Raw genomic sequence first — 23,916 nt, forward strand, 5'->3', positions numbered from 1 at the left:
TTTCTGTCTCTTCCCAGCCACCGCCTCCCATTTCCCTCCCCTCCCCCAATTAAGTCCCCCCCCCCTCAGCCCGAAAAGCAATCAGGGTTCCCTGTCCTGTGGGAAGTCCAAGGAACCCCCCACCTCCATCCAGGTCTAGTAAGTTGAGCATCCAAACTGCCTAGGCTCCCACAAAGCAAGTACGTGCAGTAGGATCAGAAACCCATTGCCATTGTTCTTGAGTTCTCAGTAGTCCTCATTGTCCGCTATGTTCAGAGAGTCCGGTTTTATCCCAGGCTTTTCCAGACCCAGGCCAGCCAGAACCTGGAAACAACCAAGCGGTGTTTAAAAGAATACAGTTTCTGTGTAATTATTTCGGGTAAAGCTAGCCGTGCAGGCGGCCGGGTGCCAGGGAAAGCGGCCAGCTGCCCTTAATACAACACACACATACACAAATGGGTTATTGTAACAAAATAATATAGATGTCAATGGCTTAAAGAGTAGACATTTCTCATTTTTCTAAAGTTTGAAAATCCTAAGAGCAATTGTACCAACATGGCTATTTGTTGGTTCCTTGATATATTGCAAATAGTTATGGCCTCACTCTACATGCACGAGACAACTTTGTATATTCTGTGCTTGCTGGGAAATGAAAGAACGAAGTATTGCTCTTCATACCGATCTCATCATCACAGCCCCATTATTTTAGACATAATCTAAATTTAATTATTTCCCAATATTCTTTCTGCATAAATCATTTTTGAGAGCCATACTTTAAAAATATACAAATTTAGGAATTATAAATACTAAGCCTATAACAGACATGGATATATTAAAGAACAATGGGATTTTCTTTCTATCAGATGTAAAAGGATACTTGAAGTAAATTTGAATTAATAGTCACATAATCTTCTGCCTATTAAAGACCAGGGGACAGAATTCAGCCAAAGGACAGCCTTTGATTACTCAGGCTGATCTCTTGTTAACCAGGTCACATTGGGTCTTTCATTATCTTTAGACTTAAGATAGAAAAACAACATGAGATGTAATGTTGATAGAATTGAGTCAATTAATATGGAAGGATTTTATTAGGGTCAGCAGAAAGACATTTTTAAAACTTTGAACATGTAATAGAAGGGTCTTTGTAACAGAAAAATGGTATTCATTGGAAACAATTATTTATAATCCTAGAAACTATCATGGGGGAGTATCAGGAAGCAACACTGAGATCACCAAAATGGGCTCTTCAAGTGGTTCATTCCCTGTCACATGTACCCTACACATCTTAGAAGTTTGAAGACAGTTTTTACGAAAGGCTGTGTCTGTTAACTTCTAACAGAATGGAGGATTTTCCTTTCTTTTCAGAATCACTAATCCAATTTATTCTTTATATCTTTAGTGCTATGCTATTGCACGGCCTTGCAGCTTTACTGCTATGCTCTACTCTAACAGCCTCTATCCCACTCCTAGGGTCATTTTGTCTTCCTAGGTAATCTCTTATTAACTTTCATGCAGATGGTAGTGTAAATTTCTATCCTTGTATGAATGAAAATGAAAGAGTCAGACGTATATCTTTGAATTTGCTTTCCTCTTTGAGCTCCATTCTCTACAACAGAGTATTTATTGGCAAAGGAGTGTTCCAGTTGTGATTTCTTATCAGGGAAGTTTAGAGTATTAGAAAGGACATTTAACATATATTTGCTACTTTTGTGTTGCTGTAGTTGTAGTCAGGACTTCAGCTGCTGACCTACCTACAAAAGGTCAAAACTGTGGTGAATGGAATATGCTTCTTGACTCTGTTCTTCCTCTCGTCAGGATGTGCCCTGGGGCTTTGTCTCCATAAAGCTCTTCCCCAGCACATCTTATTGGGCATCCTGATTTTTCTCAATCTTGAAAGATTTAAGTTGCCATTCATTAGTGTCATCAAACTATGAAACCTTATCGACAGTTTCTTTTTTTTTTTTTTTATTTTCTTGTGTGCTTCCACGCATTTGCCAGTGCTCAGTTACAGTGATTCCAACATGTGGGCTTTGGAAACATCATCTTTTTCCATTCAATTGTATCACCATTCTCTTTGATTTTATCTAGTATCCTTGCACACTCAGTTCCTGGCCTAAAAACCCTATATATTTTAATATATATCATATTAACTCACTGACTCCTTACTGACTCAACTTAACCCACATCTTTCTTTAAAACAATCTAATGATTGTTTTATCCTGTGGCCCAGCTTGCATTTCTGGGTAGTTACTCAATTGATACCAATAGCATATTACAGAGATATTCACACACAAATGCTTTTTGCAGCATTATTGACAGTTTTTGAGTTATGAAAGAAAACTAGTTGTACAACAAAAATGGATTAATAAGATGTAGTATTTCAGCATATTGGAATTTATTTTTGCCATAAAATGAATAAAGTTGTATCCTTTGACAAAATAGATCAGATGGGGATTTGGATGTTAATGTTAAGCAAATATGAACATCTTTATTAATATAAGTATGAGATATAATTGCAAAAAAAGCAGTAGATAATCACAGAAACCCCGAGGAAAATAAAGTTCCGAGGAGCAAAACTACCAAGTAGGTGAGAAACATACATGAGGAAATTTAAAACAGTGAAGAAGTAATTTGAAGAAGAAACCAGAAGGTGGAATGGCATCCCATATTTATAAATTATCTTATTTATTTTCAACATGGCTATATTACTGAAAGAGATCTATAGATTCAGTTCAGTCACCATCAAGAATATCAAAATTTTGCTGAAATTATTCAGAGAAATTGAAGACAAAATCACTTAAGTTTCATATTAAAATAAAAGAGACCACAAATAACCAAGGAAATTTTCAACCAAAAAAAAATTAGGGTCTAACTGTAAGTGATTTTAATCTGTATTGCTCAACCATAATTTTTAAAACAGAAAATAACAGCATGGCACTAGGAAAAAAAATTGGAAGGAAAGTGGAATAGAATAAAAAATAACCCAAGAAATAAACTGGCATAGTCAGAAATATCTAACTTTGGACACACTTGTCAAAAGTATACACTAGGAAATTACAGCCTCTTCAACAACTGATACAGATAATACTGAGTATCCAAATATAGAAAAATGAAAGTAGATCAATATCTCTTACTTTGTAAAAAAAAAAAGTCAGCTAGAAATAGATTAAAGACCTGAATATAAAATCTGAAACTCTCAAATTGCTGGAAGAAAACAAAGCAAAGCAAAAGAAACAAAATAGATACATTTTCAGAAGAGGGCACTTTGAGCAAGCATTGACACACATGACTATATGAAATTTAGAAGGTTCTACCCTGAAAGGAAACTATGGAATGGGACAGGATCTTGTCCAGGTATGTATCTGGCAGGAGACCAATGTTTAGAATATATAAAGGACCTAAAATATTAATTACAACCACCTCAGATAGTGCAGTCAATAAATAATCGCTCAAAATGATCTTACTATTCTTAACAGATTAATTTCAGATAGCAAATGAACACATAAAAATGCTTAACATTTCTTACCAAAGGAGGGGGAGGGAAATGGGAGGCTGGGAGGAGGAGGAAACTTGTTTTTTTTTTTCTCCTTTTCTCAATAAAAAAAAAAGTTAAAAAAATGCAAATTGAGACTACATTACAATAGCTTTTAATCTAACCCAAATTAGAATACCTAGCAGTTGACAAAAATATAGCAACAGATGCTGGCTAAAGGAATACTTGTTTGCTGAAAGAACTTTTAATTGCCACATCTACTATTGAAATAATATAATGGTTTCTCACAAAGTTAGAAATAGAAATACTGCATGCCCTGTTAGGCTACCCTGTGAATCTGCCCACAGAATGCAAGTTACCGCACTACAGAAATGTATGCCCATTCATATTTGTGTCATAATGTTCATAAAATTATTTAATCAATTTGAATGTCCTTCATCAGAAAAGAAAACATATTAGATGGATAGAGTAGAGATTTATTTTGTTATAAAATATGAAAAATGTCACATGCAGGAAAATGGATGCAATTGATTATTTTCATATTAAATTAAATATGCTATATTAGTTGAAATATGTATTGTTGTGTGTTTATATATGGACCCATAGATATGTGAAAACACACATATTAACATATGACATAAGAGGCTAGGAGTAAAAGGCATGGGAGAGATAGTCTTCAAGAAAGGGTAATGAGGGATGAATTTCATCCAAGTATTTAGTATACTTTAACAAAAAAAATGCTGTATTGATACTAATCTTTTGCAAACAGTGTGTATTACTAAGACTCTTCAATCCATATTTTGTGATAGACTACAAACCTGCTGAATTAAAAAAACACATTGATGCACTGAGTCTGCATTTTAAAATCTACAATAATGAACGTCAATATCAGCTGAAGTTTTAAACACAATGTTCTAGAATAATTTTAATAATCTGTTATAACATTATAGAATTTAGCTGCGTCTTTCAGAGATTTTGAAAGAGGCTTTGCCTTCTGCCAAAACTAATAGGTAAAGAAGAAAACGATTACCAGAAGGCAGTAATCCACTGTAGCAAACACTGGTTTGGCTTAGGAAGTGCCCAGAGAATTACTAACTAACTCTATCCAGAGGAATAAACATGGTATTCAAACAAGCCTGAAGTCAGTTACAAACATGAAGTTCTTGAAATGAATCAGAAGGAGAAGGGAAGGCCATCCAATCAGAGAAATCGACTTGAAGGTACTGGAGATGAGAAGAAATAGAGTTTTCTTCAGAGGATCAGAAACAAATCTACGGAAGAGAGGACTTCCACCTGACAGTTTCATCTTCTAACGGTGGCTACTCAAATAGGAGAAACAATCATTATATAAGCCAATCAACCCCTTTGGTTTGGAAGCCTAGTAATATGAGGCTTTTATTGGCCGATGGAGGATTAGGACATCATTCACCTAATTGCAAGGTTTCGTCTTGGCTTTTTAAAAGAAGTGTCTGTTGTATTACAAAATGTCAAATTTGTATTTTGAATAGGTGATCTCCAAAGTACATGTTTCCATTACATTATTTTATATTTTATTAATTTATTTATACTTTATTCTTTTTCATTCTTTATTAATTTTCTTCTAAATATCAAACAATTAATGAAATAAACAAGAGTTCACTTCACCTCTGCTAGTCTCCCCATCCTGTTTACTAATTCTTGCCTCATGTCATTTAATGTCTTCTTTAAAGCAGTTTATGAATTAATGAATGTCAAGGTGACAGCAGAAAAAAGTTAAACTGTTTCTCCATGCTATGGTTTCTCTAAACAGACTAAGAAATACACATTGTTAAAATCTGAGTACTATTGTTCTTGCATATTAAATGGTATATGCTTTAAAAATGTTTACATTGGGGGTCAGAAACAGTGCACTGTCCTTTCTATGATAAAATGTATTTGGCAGAGAGATGCACCTGAAAATATGAAAATGGAAATTTTTTTGGAGAAAATGCTATTCCCTTTCATGTTTGCTTACTCCACAGTGCAGAAATAATAGTCTGTTTTTTTAGATGTACAAAAAGAAAAATGAACATCTTCTTTGTTAAAAAAAAACAAAGTGATTGTGGGGAATACTAAAATACTTTGTACTTTACTTTGTATTTTTAAATGTGGCTAGATAACAGAGAAAGGTCATTGATTGGAATTTAGACAGCATAGTTTTAATGTTGCCTCTGGTGTTTATGAGCTCTGTGATGCCATGGAAGCCGTTTACCAGTAACTCCTTCGTCCATAAAACACAAGGAAAGGCATCTATCTCTGAGACACTTTACAGACCCCACTTAGTCCATCAAGTCAGCATTTTTTCAAGACTTAGTGCCTTAGAATATAAGGTAATAAATAATTATTCATGATTCTCTTTTTAAATCTTTACAGCTTACATTTCTGCCCCATTTGGTTTTCAAGTTTATTTTAAAAGCAAAATCAAACAAGCAAAAAATAGCTCTTTCTAATAAAATTTCAACCTGACATGTAGCTTGGTGGAGTTATTTTTCTATTCACAAAGCACAAATTTGAATAAGCTTTCAAACACATACATAAGAAAGGATGTTGGTATTTTTGGTTACATTTTTCTTAAAGACATATAAACATATACAGGACCATACAAAGGGATGTTTGCTTATGGAATATTGATTTGCATAGCTGTATATGTGTATGGCTGATTATTCACAAAGTATAAACTTGTGTTGATTAATATCCCTGCTAATGTTTAGCATGAACACATGAATTAAAGGTAAACACAGGAATACATATGAAGCAAATATGAACAGCAAGTATAAACACATCTCAAGAATATTTTGGAAATGTCTGAGAAACAAATATATATTTTGTTAATCAGAATCAATGGTATTATAAGCATTCTCATCAGCTTGCTTTTAATTGACTAGCCATAGAATAAATGTAATTATATAACTACTTGGAATAAGGTGCTAAAAAGATTCTTTAAAAAAATGAGAAAATACCTAAAATGTTTCCTTAAATTTTTTTCACCAATTTCCAATGATGTTTTGAACATTAAAAGATTTCATGATGAAATGCAATGTTGCTTTGCATCCTGGTATCTCCTGGAGATGACAGTTAAGTGTTTCCCTTACATGTGAATAGAATTTATTGCATGGTGCATTATTTAGTATTTCAGCCTGTGCTGTGTAGATGATGCCTGACAAATTATAAGATATGAAGATAGCATATTGCTTAATGAAGACAAAATATAAACACATACACACAAATGTGATAAAAACCTGCAAATACTTGCTTGTATATGTCAGGTCCTATAATGAAAAAAAGACTGATGGCAGTGTCAGACAGTAGAAATCTTAGTAGCCTATAAAAGTATTTTTTTTTGTACAAACTGGTTTTATACATGTAGTAGAATTTTTTTTAACTTTTTCTTTATTGAGAAAAGGAGAAAAAAAAAACAAGTTTCCTCCTCCTCCCAGCCTCCCATTTCCTTCCCCCTCCTCCCACCCTTCTCCCCCTCCTCCCACCCTTCTCCCCCTCCCCCCATTCCTCTCCCCCTCCCTCTCCAGTCCAAAGAGCAGTCAGGGTTCCCTGCCCTGTGGTAAGTCCTAGGTCCTCCCCCCTCTGTCCATTTCTAGGAAGGTGAACATCCAAACTGGCTAGGCTCCCACAAAGCCAGCACATTACGTAGGTTCAAAACCCCGTGCCATTGTCCTTGGCTTCTCATCAGCCCTCATTGTTCGCCATATTCAGAGAGTCCAGATTTATCCCATGCTTTTTCGGTCACAGTCCAGCTGGCCTTGGTGAGCTCCCAACAGATCAGCTCAACTGTCTCAGTGGGTGGGTGCTCCCCTCGTGGTCCCCACTTCTTTGTTTATGTTCTCCCTCCTTCTGCTCCTCATTGGGACCTTGGGAGCTCAGTCCACTGCTCCAGTGTGGGTCTCTGTCTCTGTCTCCATCCATCACCAGATGAAGGTTCTATGATGATATGCAAGATATTCGTCAGTATTGCTCTAGGATAGGGTCATTTCAGGTTCCCTATCCTCAGCTGCCCAAGGAACTAACTGGGGACCTCGGCTTGGGCATCTGGGAGCCACTCTAGGTTCAAGTCTCTTGCCAACCCTAAGGTGGCTCCCTTAACTAAGAACTGTGCTTCCCTGCTCCCCTATCCAACCTTCCTTTATCCCAATCCTCCTTTTTCTCCAAATTCCCCCCATTCTCCCCTTCTCCCTTTTTTTTAAGTTTTAATTCAAGTTATTCTTGAATCACACACATTTTAATTATTATTATTATTGATTTAAAATATTATGCAAAATAATTAAAATAAAATTTAATTTCTTATGAAAGAATCCATTAATGTATATTAATGGATTTTCAGTTTGTTAAGATTTTATAATAATTCAAATATATATGTTTCTTCACTGCTTAAAATTTCCACTTTTGAAGCTGTCAAAACGATGTATTCTGATCTTGTGTAAGTTATTTGTGATTTCTAGAAGCCAAAATTTAAAAATTGCAAAGGCAGAGAGGGCCTGGGAGGTAGTTTCATGAAAAAAAGGTTTGCTTCATTGCAGAAATTCAGATGTCTAACACCAGAGACTATAACTCCAGCACCTGGACAGGGGGATGGGAGGAAGAGACACAAGAATTTTCAGAAGTTTGCATGTGCAAAAATTTTCAGAGGCATGGATTATACAAAGTTAAAAGCAAAGATTCTCAAACAAGGTAGACTGTAGGACAGACTACTGACCTTGTCATCTGATACCCATATAATTGTGAACTTATGCACACACACACACACACACACACACACACACACACACACACACACACAAGATGTACAATAAACTAAGTAAAACAGAAGGCAGATAAAGTATTAAAATTAAAATACAATCAGTGCTGGAAGTATTCTTTCACTAAATTATCTTAGCTGCAAGTCCTTTGTATGTATTGGTTAAAAGGGAGTATTCTGAGCAAGAAATTGAAATAATTACCTTTCATCTGCCTTTGAGTGACTCCCAGGAATATTTGAGATGCTTAGGTGAGGATATGTTGTGCTAAGCAATGCATTAATGATACTCAAATATTATTTTAGTAGCACCATAATAAGAAAACTGAAAGTTTTATTACCCCTGTTATCTTTTTCTAAATCAAAGCTATACAAATTGTTCATCCTGAACAGAATATGGACATTTATGTATACTTGCATACAGCAAGCCTTGGAATTCTAAAGCTAGAATCAAAACTCGAGACTAGTTTTCTTTGCCTTAGCAACAGAATATCTTAGAGCACCCCTAAATGTATGTAGATCCTTAGTGGATATAAAATCATTGACAATCTAATAGTCCTAAAGACACTGAAGAGCCAAGAGGGGAAGATCACAGGCACTCCTCTTGGAGCTGGACTTTTAAACACTCTCAGAATTTTGTGAATACAGACATTATTATAGAGAAATAATAAAAACACCTTACCTTATTTCCTTTTTTTTTCTTAGTTCAGCATGCCCTTCCTGCTTTTTTTTATTGTTAAGTATATGGATATTTGTTTTTTTTAAAATTTTTTTTATTGTGAAAAGGAGAAAAAAAACATAAACAAAAAACAAGTTTCCACCTCCTCCCAGCCTCCCATTCCCCCCCCCCTCCTCTCACCCTTCTCTCCCTCCTCCCACCCTTCTCCCCCTCCCCCCACTCCTCTCCCACTCCCTCTCCAGTCCAAAGAGCAGTCAGGGTTCCCTGCCCTGTGGTAAGTCCTAGGTCCAACCCCCTCCGTCCATATCTAGGAAGGTGAACATCCAAACTGGCTAGGTTCCCACAAAGCCAGCACATTAAGTAGGATCAAAACTCCGTGCCATTGTCCTTGGCATCTCATCAGCCCTCATTGTTCGCCATGTTCAGAGAGTCCGGTTTTATCCCATGGTTTTTCAGTCACAGTCCAGCTGGCCTTGGTGAGCTCCCAATAGATCAGCTCCACTGTCTCAGTGGGTGGGTGCTCCCCTCGTGGTCCCGACTTCTTTGTTCATGTTCTCCCTCCTTCTGCTCCTCATTGGGACCTTGGGAGCTCAGTCTAGTGTTCCAGTGTGGTTCTCTGTCTCTATCTCCATCCATCACCAGATGAAGGTTCTATGATGATATGCAAGATATTCGTCAGTATTGCTCTAGGATAGGGTCATTTCAGGTTCCCTATCCTCAGCTGCCCAAGGAACTAACTGGGAACCTCATCTATGGAAGCAGAGAGGGAAATCAGAGAAGCTTCACCATTCACGATAGCCACAAACAGCATAAAATATCTTGGGGTAAATCTAACCAAGGAAGTGAAAGATCTATTTGACAAGAACTTTAAGGCATTGAAAAAAGAAATTGAAGAAGATACCAAAAAATGGATGGACCTCCCTTGCTCTTGGATTGGGAGGAACAACATAGTAAAAATGGCAATTCTACCAAAGGCAATTTATAGATTCAATGCAATCCCCATTAAGATCCCATCAAAATTCTTCACAGATCTGGAGAGGACAATAATCAACTTTATATGGAAAAACAAAAAACCCAGGATAGCCAAAACAATCCTATACAATAAAGGATCTTCTGGAGGCATTACCATCCCTGACTTCAAACTCTATTACAGAGCTACAGTAATGAAAACAGCATGGTACTGGCATAAAAACGGAGAAGTCGACCAATGGAATCATATAGAAGACCCGGATTTTATCCCACAAACCCATGAACACCTCATTTTCGATAAAGGAGCTAAAAGTATACAATGGAAGAAAGAAAGCATCTTCAACAAATGATGCTGGCACAACTGGATGTCAACCTGTAGAAGAATGAAAATAGACCCATATCTATCACCGTGCACAAAATTCAAGTCCAAATGGATTAAGGACCTCAATATCAGCCCGAACACACTGAACCTGATAGAAGAGAAAGTGGGAAATACCTTACAACAGATGGGCACAGGAGATCGCTTCCTATGTATAACCCCAGAAGCACAGACATTAAGGGCAACATTGAATAAATGGGACCTTATTTCCTTTTCTGAGTCTCTGTTTTTTCCCCCTATTTCTCTCTCTTTGTCCCTTTCTCTTTCCCCTACCTGCTATTTTCAGAGGCAAGATTTGCTATGTAATCCCTAAATTTAGAATCTTCTTAAAGCTTCTTAATGAAAGGGGAATCTTTCAAGTGTGTGCACACACACAATCTCACATACACCCATACACAAACACACATGTATGCACATGTCACAGATGTGTACATTCATGCATACACATGCATATAGAGAAACACACATATGAACACACCCACACGCAGACACACTCACACACACACACTCACGCACATAAACATGGACACACACTTACACACCACAAACACATATAAGTGCACAATACACAAACATTTATAAAATCAGTTTTTGAGAAAAATCCATATGAACTTAATTCCTCAATTCTTCAGTCTTATAAATTCTTCTATGTAATCTGATAAACATTTGAGTGAATGGCTGCATAGACATTTATACTAATATGCTCTGGACAGTAGTCTTTTCAGGTTCAGGATTCAAAAGTTTTGCAAAACTCCATGCTAAGAAAGAAGAGGTTGCCTGTAGCAGAGACTGATGTCCTATTCATAATCATTTCCCCAAATGCAGACTTTGGGTAAAGTGTTCACTTTGGTAAAGTCTCACTTTGTTTAGGCTTTATAGTGATATAATTCTCTTTTGTAGTCACTATTTCTCTTTTGATTTTGTTATTTCTCTATTGAAGTGTGTTGTAAATCACCTCCTATCTGTTTAGTACTGCATAGAGTTCTCCAGTTGGATGGGAATTTCAGTTGTCTGGCTTTGTTGTTGAATAATGTAAAAGGTGCTGCATTCTGTCATCACTTGTATAATTGAGATTGTGGTTTCATAAATAAACTATCATGTATGTACATTTGATTATCATTGTTCCATTGCTTTTGGACAGTGAGGATTACCATATGGTAGGTCTGTCTTTCCTTTCTCTATTGTATGTGTGTTTTATTCCTGGATGTTCAAGTAATTCTTTACCCTTCAGGTTCAATGGTTTAAATTAAACCTATCTCATATCTTGCCATGTCTCATTATGTATTCAATTTTCCAGAAACGTTAGAGCAGTCTTTCAATTTGGAAATCTACAGTTATTTCTTAGGGACATTTCCCTTGCTGTTATCTTCTGTCCTGTCTCTGCACTCCTAATATCACGAGTGCCAGTTATATTAGGGTGCATCATCTTAGTCTGGCGCAGCACATGTGTGGCCTTCACTACTTGTTTGGCTTTGCCTTTTTCATTGACATTTGCTGTGAATAGCTCCTCTCTGCTGTCTCTTGGTAATTTGATTTCCCGTTGCAACTGTTGTGGGGTTTATGCATTTGTGATTTATTCATTGGTTTTCTAATGATGGCTTTTGCTTTTGGCTAGCTCCCATCGCGTTTCAGCCTGTTGTCTTCTCATCTCGTTTTTGACCTCTGTTTTCATTTCATCTCTTTACATATCAAGAGACTCCATTGTGCAAAGCATGTTGAAGAATTTCTTTCTGTTCTGCTGTAGGTTCTCTACTCATTCATTAATCCTATACTTCCCATTGCCCATCACTATCTGCATATATTAAAATATAATTATGTAAGTAACTTCATCTAAACATTCTGTTCACTCTAGCATATTAAGTGTTTCTTTGAGACTTAATTAACAACCTTCTCCAGGTACATTTAAGCTCTATTTTGAGTCGGGATGTCTCAGGTTTCAGATGTGAGTAAATAACTAGTGTGTATAGGATGGTGAGTTCAGATGAAAGAGCATGTGACCTCTTTTCGAATATCCAACTGGGCTGGTTGGTTCTATTTTCCATTTCTGTTTTTCGGAGATGGAGTTGTAGTAACGATTCTAATCAACTCTTTACTGCTATGCTGGATGATGCTGTCTGCTCGATACAAACATATGTACCTCAAAAGAGAGAACCTATTTTGAGAACTGACTCTGTAAAACTGGACTGTAGTCATACCTGTGAGCATGTTATTGACTGTGGATTGATGGGTGACGACAAAATCCACCACCGTAATTGGTGTTCCTGGGTGGGCCTGTCTGAATAAGAAAGGTAACCGAATAAGCCAAGAAAACCTATTAGTGGGATTCCTCAATGATCTCTGCTTCAGGTCTGACCTCCAAGCTCTGCTTCCAGCTACTATTTTTGCTTCCCCAGGGATTGTTGAACCAAAAGCTAAAATAAACACTTTAAATCCAAGTTACTTCTGTTATTGTTTTGTTATAGAAACAAAGAAAGCAAAAACAACTAGTTAATGAAAGAACTCCTTATGTGTTCTCAGTAACCATAGCACTTTCTTAAGGAGAAAAGGGAAAACACAGGTTTTCCAGAGGTTTTGCATGAACTCATCTTAAAGGTGTTAGTGTGAATTGAAAGGTTGCTGGGGGGTGAGCAATTAACCCTGATTGTTATGAAAGGTGGAGGAAATTTAGTAATACAAATGAACCCCATTGACATAATTAAATGGAATGAAAAGTTGGGAAAATTCTTTCTAATGTAAGATATCTAACTCTTTAACATTCAATGTAAAATACTCAAACATAACTTTCACAAAATGAAATTTTTTCTACCTTCAAATACCAAAAGGACTGACTAGATTATATTTGATTGAGGGGAAAGTGAAAGGTCTCTAATTTATCTTTCTACTATTAATAATAGCAACGTATTATATTTTCTACTTTTGATTGTACAATGCATTTCTAGTCTATCTTATCTAATGTGTTTTCATATACTTCATAGTCAAAATGGAAATTCAAAATTGAAAATGGTTATCAATTTTATATGAACTAACAGATAGATTTATAAAAACAAATGCCATTATCAATATAGGTATTTGATAAGATCACAGAATTTATATATAAATTTAAAAGAATATATGTATATGTAGAAATACCTGTGTAAATATCCTTGTGTGTGTGTGATTACATACACACATACATGCAAAGTTAATTGCTGGTGATTTGCCAGTATCGTTATTTCTGTATTACGTTTCCACTGTTGATGTTAACAACAGGATAGTTTTGACATCATTGTGCATATAGAAGTAGGATCATGGGAAAATCCCCCTACTATTTTCATCACTGGCTTGAGCCTAATGGAATCACACTTCCAATTTAGTTATAGCCCTGGCAATTGAAAAGAGAAATGAAAAGTTCAGTGCGGACTTAGAGAAAAGCAACCCTGATTACAGAGATAGCCGACACTGGGGAAGGCACTGACTTGGATTACTTGTCCGGATAAAGGAAATTGTGTGGAAAGATTTGAAATCATTTCCTAGTATATATGAAGGACTTTGAAGTAAAGGGTGAAGATCAGACATTGTTTGTTTCCACACAGAGCAGCAATATTAGGTAGAAAGAGTGTCTTTCTGCATTGTGTTCACAATAGCCAATACTAATGAAATGCAGAAATAAAATTCAAAAGATCTCAACTTTCTTTTCTCTATATCAATAAAACACTGACTTTTTCAACAATAGTGGTTAAGACTGTAATTCATGTTTCTAGTATTTTGTTGCTATGGTTGGTGTTGATTTTAGAGGAAAAACAATCCCTTATTTTTATTGATGCTGTTCCTTACCTCACTTAATGTTCTTACTCATCTGTAGCCAAGAAATTACTGATACATACATATATTAAGAAAATAGTGTACACTAGCAGTGTTTATGGCAATATAATAAATGAATCCCTCTCACTTTGCTGTGGAAATATACTAAAAGACCAGGTTGAATAGCAAATATAGGAAATAAAATACAGAATGAAAGTACAATAAAAACTCCAATCAATATTAATAATAATAAAACACCTTATGACTTTAATTCCAAGGCACAGTATTCCTACCATTTAAAGGTGGAAGTCAACTTATCTCAGCCTCAATATTCTTAGGAGAGTATAGCTGGGTATGTGTGAGAGAGAAGTGGAGTATCAGATATGGGGCTCCCCAACTGGCTAAAATGTAGGAAAGAATGCATAAAACGGAAAGAATAAGACTAGAGATAAATTTTAAACAGATTTCAAATCTATTGTCACACAAAAGATGCCCAGAAGGCAGTATTAGTATGGCACCTTGCTAAAAAGTAAATAAGAGAAGAAAAATATTTTTACATTTTAAATAAGTTCTTTGAAAAGACATCCCATGGACAGCAGAAGCTGGCACAGTATAAAACAAAGCAAATCTGATAAGGAGAGAGCAATTTTTCTCTGTTGACTTGAACAGTCCTATAGAAGCATTAGGTCTGAGAGACAGGATTCTGTAGGAGTGTCCTTTGCTTTCCTACTCTTTGGTATCACTAAGCTCACGTTCAGTACAAGATGGCTTCTTTTGTAGTCATTGCATTGGGCATGGAGAATTCTACATAGGAGACAGAAACAATGAAGGTATTCAGCCATTAAGTGTCTAGTTTCTTCATGAGTTTCATTTCAGAAAGGACTATTGCCATTGTTCTACAAATAATGAATAAGTAAAGTTAAAAGAACCTGAAGAGATTGACAGAGAACTCCAAAGACTCACTGAGTTTCACCATTTAAAAATATTTCATATTTTATTTACATATTCATATTTTATTACACACTTTATTTTTAAAATTATAATATAATTATTTTATTTCTCCATTACCTTTCCTTCTTCAAACCCTCCCATTTATACCTCTTTCATATCTTTCAAATTCATAACCTCTTTTTTCATTAATTATTTTTGTATGCATGTATCTGTATACATATATATTCTTAAAAACAAAATACTTAGTACATATAATGTTTTCTGAGCATATATTTTGGCTCTAGCAAAGACCACAAGACCTCTGCTGACCACTACGGAATGATGAAAGTGGCAATGATAGCATTCTCCATGGAGGGACACAACAGTTGGTTATCCAATAGCAAATGCTCTCCATTCTTAGGGTGAAAAGGTTACTAACAGACGGCGTGGATATTTATGTTTTCATAAAAGAAACTGCCTTTTTCAATTACTCTTAGTCATTCCCTAGAGTGTATTCTGCTGCTTACTTCTCATTTATTCCGTCCTGATAACAAAAAGGCATTGTTTAGGAGGCCATAATTTAAAAGTGAGTTGGGGATATTGAGTGTCCACCCCATGGAAGAGGTTGGAGGAGGGATGAATATATGCAATTACATATTAATTACATTTTTAAAAATTAAAACCTTACTTAGAAAGAAGTTCTTTCTCATTACAAAGAGCTATGATAACTCTTTAAAATGTATAGAATCTCTTCAATTCCAAGTCACACTGAAAACATTAATTTTGTACAGTAAAGTGTGCCTTTAAATATTAATGTTTATTATAGACCTAAATAAATGAGGATAGTAATGCCTTTTTCCATTTAAAACATATTAATAAAGAAAAACCAGTAACCTATATGAGTGCAATTCCAGCTAGAAACCATATGTGGACAAGGGGAGAAAGCATACTAAACATACTAGCGGGGAAATCACAGCTTTAATGAAAACCCATGGTGCTAAGCTGGTTGCTACTGAGGACTTGGGATCTAACATAACAGAAGAAACTTTATTGTATAAATGTAAGAGTGTGAACATCAGAGAAAAAATTTACCCAAATTTAAGTTTTGCTTACCCAACTCCAGGGATTGTCATTTGATGGAATATTTAATACCTTAATTTTTGAATAGAACAAATTCATTTAAGAGCTGAGTTAGATTTTTTTCCTGTACCCTATGTATGAAGAATTGATTTCATCACCATTCTCTTGACTACAATATTTTTGTTTGTTTGTTTTTCTAGTCAGAATTTATCTGTAGCTTTGGAGACTGCTTTGGAACTCTCTCTATAGATCAGGCTGGACCCGAACTCATAGAGATCTACCTTCCTCTGCCTCCTGAGTGCTGGGATTAAAGGTGTGCACCACCACTGCCCTTATAGTTATATATTTTAAAAAAATAATATACTATAAGGCATAAAGACACTGTAAAATCAAAATATGTTACAAAATGTGAATAATATGCTTTTAGTCATCAGTTACATTTTTTCCAAAGAAGTCAAATATAGCTAAAATCAATCTTTCCTGAAATTGCCATAATATTGTTTATATTCGACATGTTTGTAATTTAATGGTACTTAAATTTTATTCCTCATTAAGCTATGGCTATAAGTAAGTACTTTAAAATAGAGGATTAAAATAAAGGATTTTTCATGAAAGAAAAAGGCTGAGCTAAGATTATAAAAAAAAGTAGAAAAACAGTCATGTGCTCAGGACTTTGCATGTAAGAATTTTAATCAGACTGGTAAATAGCTACACATGAGAGATATCTTAGTCAACACTTGTTATAAACAACTGGGCACAGAGCAAGAACCTTATCTGGAGGAGAAAAAGACAAAATCCTCATACAACTGGGGTGAAACTTGCTTCTAAGAGAATGAACAAAATTGACTTATCTAAGTAGTGCAATATGGATAGGGTTTCTGTTAATCCTTAGCTGTATACAAGTCATATTCACCATTTACTTTCTCCATTTTAAAGCAAGACAATCTGATCATATCTTCTTAAATGTCCATGTTGACCACTTAATAATGTGATTATTGTGATGGTTAACATCGCAATTAAAATTTAGACTTATCTTTACCATATTATATTGATGACATACACATGCCCAAAACAAATGGCAGAAAACATAGACATGGACCCAATATATAATGTTTAAATTCCCCATGTACTTTAGACAATACTTCTGTTCACCAAATATCTAATGCAGAAATTAATGAACCAGATATGAATATTTCGTAAAGATAACTAGTACAGACATGGTATCCAATGTAATGATTAAAGCCTAATATAGGCAAACAATAGAAAAACAGTCAGCACTCTGCATATATATCTTATATTTTTGTGCATATATATCCATATGTAATATGCAAGTGGTAGTAATTATTGTGGCAGTTCATCATAGACCCCATGTTGTGGTTGTTATAGGAATAAAAGGAATTATTCCCTTAAACGTAGGGCACTGAACTTTATCTTCAATAAGGTGAGATGTTATAAAAATTGAACATGTACTTAGCTCTATATTATCTATCGCCATGAGAGACAATAAATTGGAAAATGATTCCTGCCTATCAGATTAAAGGACAGATTGATTTGAATAAAATTATTTCAAAAGTAGGAATCACTTAAACATAGTCGTTTTCCAGGAGCTCTACGGTACAATATAACATTTTGACATTTAGAATACTAAAGGGAAATTCTACTTAGAAAACATGGAAATAGCATAATTTTAAAAATATTAAGAGCTACATATGTCCATGCAAAATGCACTCTCAATGTATACACTGATGTAGGTATTTGTATAGATTAGGAAAGAAGGAAGCAGTAATACATTTGGTATGCACTCTGCTTGGCTCTGCTTCTCTTTTCCTTTATAACTATGTGTTGTTTCCAAACTTTGTCTGCTATCATTTTTAATTCTTCTAAACTAAAAATGAGGATAAATTCAGAGGGACTTATAGTGACTATACAGAGTAGCATTAAAACTGACCCCATTCTGGCCTGGAATGATTGAACCTTCACTTTTTTTCTGGCACTATTTAAATTTGAGGTCCTCCATCTTCCTTTCCTATACCTGTCACCCTTCCTGCTACTTCTAACTTTAGGTTGTTTTATTCTCTTCTACTTCATTTATTTTTTCCTCATTTTCTCCCTATCCGGTTGCACATAGATAAATAGAGAGATCGATATAACATGTGACATATATATATATATATAGTTGAAATTTTGTTTCAAAACAGTTAATTACCTTGAGGATCTATTATTGAATATGACCAAATTTTACACACCTCCAAAACCTTCGTATATTTTCAAAACCTGATGAGCGTTAGCATTTTGTATACATAGACTTAGGGAGTTTCCCTTGTCGTAGGACATACAGATTGAAAGGTTGAAGTGTGTTCACATAGTTTGCTTAAATACATCATTTTTGAGATGATAGAAACATTTCTGAGTTACTTTTCCAGCAGAATTTTAGGTAGCAAAAGAGGCAGTTACAGCAAAGTAGTTGAGAATGTGGGCAAGGCCAGGTTCTTAATTTACAAGGGGTGTAATTTTGAAAAAAAAAAAGTTACGTGAATATCTTGTAGTATAACATTTTTCTTTAAAAAAGTAAGGATAATACATTATGCCTCAAAGAACTATGGTGCAAATGCTAAATAGAAAGAGAATGGACTAATAAATTCAACTTTGTCTTTTCCTAGAAAATACTGGCTGTTGCTTAGTAAATAATCCCCAGATGCAAATGTGTATAAAACTGAGGACAGTGTTGTAAAGATTCAAGTCAAATATATTTCCTCGGAGGCACTCAATAAATATTTCAGCTGTCTTTGGGTACATTGTCAGTGAACCTGGCAAAAGAATCCGAAAAAAATGTCATTATGTTAATAATATTATCAATATTAAATACACAATTTAGCCTGTATACAGTGTTTAGAACAGCTCTGAGGCATTTCTTTTCATGACTTAATTTCATGAATATTCATGAATCTGAGTCCAGTCATCTAAATCAATTGCCCCAGTGAATGATTAAGGAAATCGAAATGAGTTTAGTCCTGAAGGTTCAAATATTTAGCTACAAATCAAGACTAAGACAGGTTGAGAAAGGAAGATGGAAGTAACCAAGATGAAAACCATGGCATTTATACTGTCTCTCCCCACTGTCTTAGTGCTTGGTGGTCAGAAAGGCATCTTGAATACTTAGTGTGGCATCTAAGGAAAGCTTGCTCATCCTGGTTAGAATAAGGAAAATGTGTAGTTACCCCAATGTATAAAAACAATTACTCATTGATCACTGAACATAGTAAATCAATGATAAAAACACAGAATGTCTTGGAAAATGGTTGCTAAAGATGCTTGTTTTCTATGTAAGCCAAGATTGTGGCTGATACTTCAGTGAATTTTGTTTTTTCTCTGACAATGTGAATAGTCCAGTCATATTTAACCTTAACTCTCCTCATTTTTCCCCCTAGTTTTGGGGAACTGACCTATAAAGTGTCTAGCTAAGATGCATTCTATTGCAGTTTTCCTTGGAAAGTGAATTTCCATTATAGCATAGCTATTGGTATGGTAATTAGGAAGTAAAATGAAACTAGTAGTTGAAATACTATACTCAGAAAATAATAATATACAGTGTAGTGATACAGTATAGTGCTTAGTTGCTAAACATGTTAAGAACTTGCCTAGATTATTTGCACTACAGAGTCTTCATATATAAATAAATCTTGATGATATTTTACCATAACAGGTCTTTCTGATCTCATGATCTGAATTGTCTTGGACATGTAAACTTATTGTTTTTTCTTAATATACAGTTTCCTTACCTACCTTCCAGGTCAAATGGATATAAACATTTGAGTATTCAAAATGTTTATTGTATATATATATTTATATTTCCCAAAAGCTGTTTGTTTTTCTTTCTAATGGTAAAGCACTGTTAGCTGCACTGGGGATCAGAACATAAATCCTCTGCTAGTTTCTGTTAAGTTTCAGCTAAGCGATGGGAAGTGACACCAATCACATAGCAGTGTTCTAATTCACTGAGATCGCAGCACATACCCCCATATCCCCACTCACCTATTGTTTTCTGTCTTTGCAGTTCCACCATGGTTTTTAAATCACCCTTCCAACCTCTATGCCTATGAAAGCATGGATATTGAGTTTGAATGTGCAGTTTCTGGGAAGCCTGTGCCCACTGTGAATTGGATGAAGAATGGAGATGTGGTCATTCCTAGTGATTATTTTCAGATAGTGGTAATTATCTCCTTTTCATATTAGTTCTGCAACCCTGGTCATTATTTGCTATTTTTTCCAACTAATATTTTTCTTTTCTGAAAAATAAGGTGTGCTTATTTCTCATATCTTATAGGAATTGTTTAAAGACAGCAAATAATTTGTAGACAGAATTCTAGGGAGTTAATCCAGGGTGTTTATTTTTCACAAAGAAAAGAAGGAAGGAAGGAAAAATGAAGGAAAGAAACAAGAGAGGAGGGAAAGAAATGGGAAGGGAGAGAAGGAGGTAGGAGATCCAGAGTAGAAGAGAAGGCAAGTGAGACTCAGCTATTTCCGTTGCCATTTCATGGGTTAGAATTAAAATCTCTTGCAAGTCTAGGATTATTTTATTTGTTCAGCTTCTCAAAATAATACGCTTCTGGTTATTGATTGTTCACTGCAGTTAGGTATGCTGTCTCCCTGACTCTTTTTCCATATGGAGCCTGTTAATCCTATTAAGGAGTAAAGATAGTAGTAGTTACTGTGGTCTTGGCACTAGCCGGGGATAACCATGGTATGTAATACTGTATTTTCCATTTCGAAAACAGAAGAGGAACCATAGCTCTTACAGCCCCCATAAACTCTAGTTCATATTCAGTATGCCTGTGGGAGATCATAGGGGATAGGCCCTCTATTCCTGAATTTCTCCATTACTAGCAGAATATTTGCGCATTTGAAAGAGGACAATGAGGACTCTCTGTTAGGTAGAGGCTAACTTCAAAGGTTCTGATTTCAGGCATATGAATATATAGGAACTATAAAAACCGCTTTTCAACTATAAAAGAAGTGTGTGACAAAAGGAGGTCGCCTCAGGAGCTTTTGTGTTTGAGACAAATGTGACCCTGTCAAAGGACAACCACCACAAAGCCAAGTCTCCCGGGCAAATGGAACCCGAGTATGGTCATCCAGTGAGATCAGCACAGTCTACCCCTGTGGCATTGCTCTTGTGGGTAAATGGCTTCCACAATCAGACAGCTTTCCGCAACTTCCATAATCTCTCAGTTGTATGCATTTTGTCAAACTATATTTCTAAAGAAAAAAATCTGTATACCATACCTTTACCACTTCCGTCACCATTTTCCATCTTCACTTTTATTTTCATTTGTTTAATTGGTTGGGTAAAAGAAAGAGAGGGCACCATTTAACTTTTGAATGCCACACCAATCCATTATTTTAAATGCAATGCTTTTTTTCCACTACCACTGAATTAAAAATGACCTGCCATTGGGCAGGCTGAAAAGTGGACCATGTGCCTAAAATATATGCTACTTACATGAAAAGGAAATTGTTGAGTGCCCTTAAGGACACATGATAAAATGAAACATTTATTTTTTTCTACAGCTTGAATAATCTTGCTCACAGCATGACTCATTACAGCCAAGCTATTTAAATGCTTCTTTTCTTTGGGTGTAAGAAATGTGTGGTATATGCCCTATTCACATCAAAATGTGCTTTAAAATATTTCCTGAATAGTTTCAGAAATTTGAGAACCATTGTGTGCTGCTGCCCATATAGTGCTGAGCTCAGATAGTAACTTAGAAGGGAATTGTTAATTAGAAGTTAGTCAACTTTATCTAAGAATTTTACATCAGTTGAAAATTGACTACAAGACACTAAACACAATTAAGAATTCCCTGTGAGGTAATATTTATCTCTTAATGACTTTAGGGGAAGTGATTTAACATGTCTCATTTACTGAACTAATTCTTGGACTAATATTGAAGATAAACTGAGTTCATATAATTAAATACTATCTCTAGATCATTTTATCATCCATCCCTGAAAGAGATTGTGCTTCAATTTATACACAAAAGGAGTTAACTTTACTGTGTTTCCACACTGAATTGCTGGAGGTGAAAATTTTTGATTATGAACAAAAACAATATGGATATAAAAATCTGCCATAGGCTCGACTTCAAGCACCTCAGAGATTATGCAAAGAAATTACTAATTTAAAGGATATTAAAACATATTTGGGGCAAATAATTCCAGAAATAATTTAACCTAGACAGATACTTTCTTCTTCAGGATCTGCAAGAAGGAGTAGTTTTCTTTCTTTCACTTTTATTTATTTACCTATATATCTCCTAGATCTAGCTCCCTTCATAAAGAGAAGCAATAAGGTATTTTTGAATACTTATATTGATTTCTTGCATTCTTGTTAAAGATATCTTTTTGTTTTAACATTTAAATATGTAGGATGTCTAGTAATGTGACTATGCACCTCTTGCAAATTAGGCAGAATTATTAACCCCTGCATTAAGAAAGAGAGTGAAGAGTGTGTAATACTTCCTCATATCATGGGGCCTATTGCCTAGATATCCTCATGGTTTACCTTGCCTTCTGTGCTCTGTGTTTGTTTTGTTAGCTTGTGTTCATTCTGCCTTTTATAAAATATCTAATCTGCTTTTCTTTTTTTTTTTCTAGGGAGGAAGTAACTTAAGGATCCTTGGGGTGGTGAAGTCAGATGAAGGCTTTTATCAGTGTGTGGCTGAAAACGAGGCTGGCAATGCCCAAAGTAGTGCCCAGCTGATTGTCCCCAAACCTGGTAAGACATGGGACTTAGAGTCATAATTGTGTTTGGCTTTCTTGCAAAATTCATGTAGTTTCCTGTGGCTCAAATTCAGGATGAAATTATTTATATAATCAGGGTAGACAATTGTGTATTCATGATATATCACTTCTAAGAATTTTTTTTATTGGATCTATCTTTTTCCTCTACCTATCACATATATAAAATGAAATTTGAACCCTATGAACATTAGGACTTCTACTTTCAAGACAACAGATTATTATTGTTTGTTTATTTTTGGCCAACTTTTTTCCCCAATATTCTGTGTAAAATATATTTAGTATCTACTACTGTATAAAGCTTATGTGTTTTACATGCAAATTTGGTTTTGTGTACATATACACACATGTATACATGTGTACATAAGCTAATGCATGAATATTTACACCATTCTTGCATCTATGTAAGTTGCAGGAAAGGAGTTGGTACATCCTCCTAGTATCCATTAGAACTAAGCAGAGGCCGAAGACCATCCCACAGGACTCAAGTATTGCCTGAAGTTTTGAAATATGTCTAACTTTGTTTTTGTGGGCTTTTTCTTTCTTCAGATATTTCAGTATATAGATACAAGAGATACAGAGAGCTAGAGACAGGGGTGGGAATTTGGAATGATGGAAACATGAAAAATGAAAAAGATGATGTGTATTCTGGCTGGAAACAATCTGGTGCTGTTTACAATGCAGAGATGAAAAGAAGAATCTATAGAGAAATGAGACTACATTTGTACTCTTGAAATGAGTAAGGGTGAATCAAAGCTGAGGCTTTCTTGGTAAAAACCCATCCCAAAAGGTCCTTTCCTCTACCAAATGAGAGAGACACAGTCAAGAGTGAAGTTAAGCCAGAAGCTAGGGCAGAGGTTAGTCCCATGCACAGCGCCCTGTGTCTGCGCTCTGTGTGCTGGCACCCAGTTACCGAGCTTCGGGCAAGGGGGCTGGAGTTTAAAATACAAAGACACACACAGACAGAGAGACAACGACATGAGTCATCCTTGAATTCCCCAGAAATGCTCCCTTTATTGTGTTCAGGGGTAGGTTATATAGAGATAGGCACGCCCCAGCCAAAC

At 35.4% G+C, this 23,916-nt stretch overlaps 1 protein-coding gene across 1 annotated transcript in view; it reads left to right on the forward strand.

Annotated features, from left to right (window-relative positions):
* The window catches only part of Dcc (DCC netrin 1 receptor), a 1,005,453-nt gene that overhangs the window by 594,214 nt on the left and 387,323 nt on the right, over nt 1-23,916 (forward strand). Inside the window, exons 6-7 of the mRNA XM_041639231.1 lie at nt 20,109-20,263; nt 22,709-22,829. Of these exons, the coding sequence (XP_041495165.1) occupies nt 20,109-20,263; nt 22,709-22,829 (276 nt within the window). The remainder of the gene's footprint in view (nt 1-20,108; nt 20,264-22,708; nt 22,830-23,916) is intronic.

Source organism: Microtus oregoni, unplaced genomic scaffold (genome assembly GCF_018167655.1).
Source record: "Microtus oregoni isolate MIOR12 unplaced genomic scaffold, Mior012 000057F_ref0000458, whole genome shotgun sequence".
Lineage (NCBI taxonomy): Eukaryota > Metazoa > Chordata > Mammalia > Rodentia > Cricetidae > Microtus > Microtus oregoni.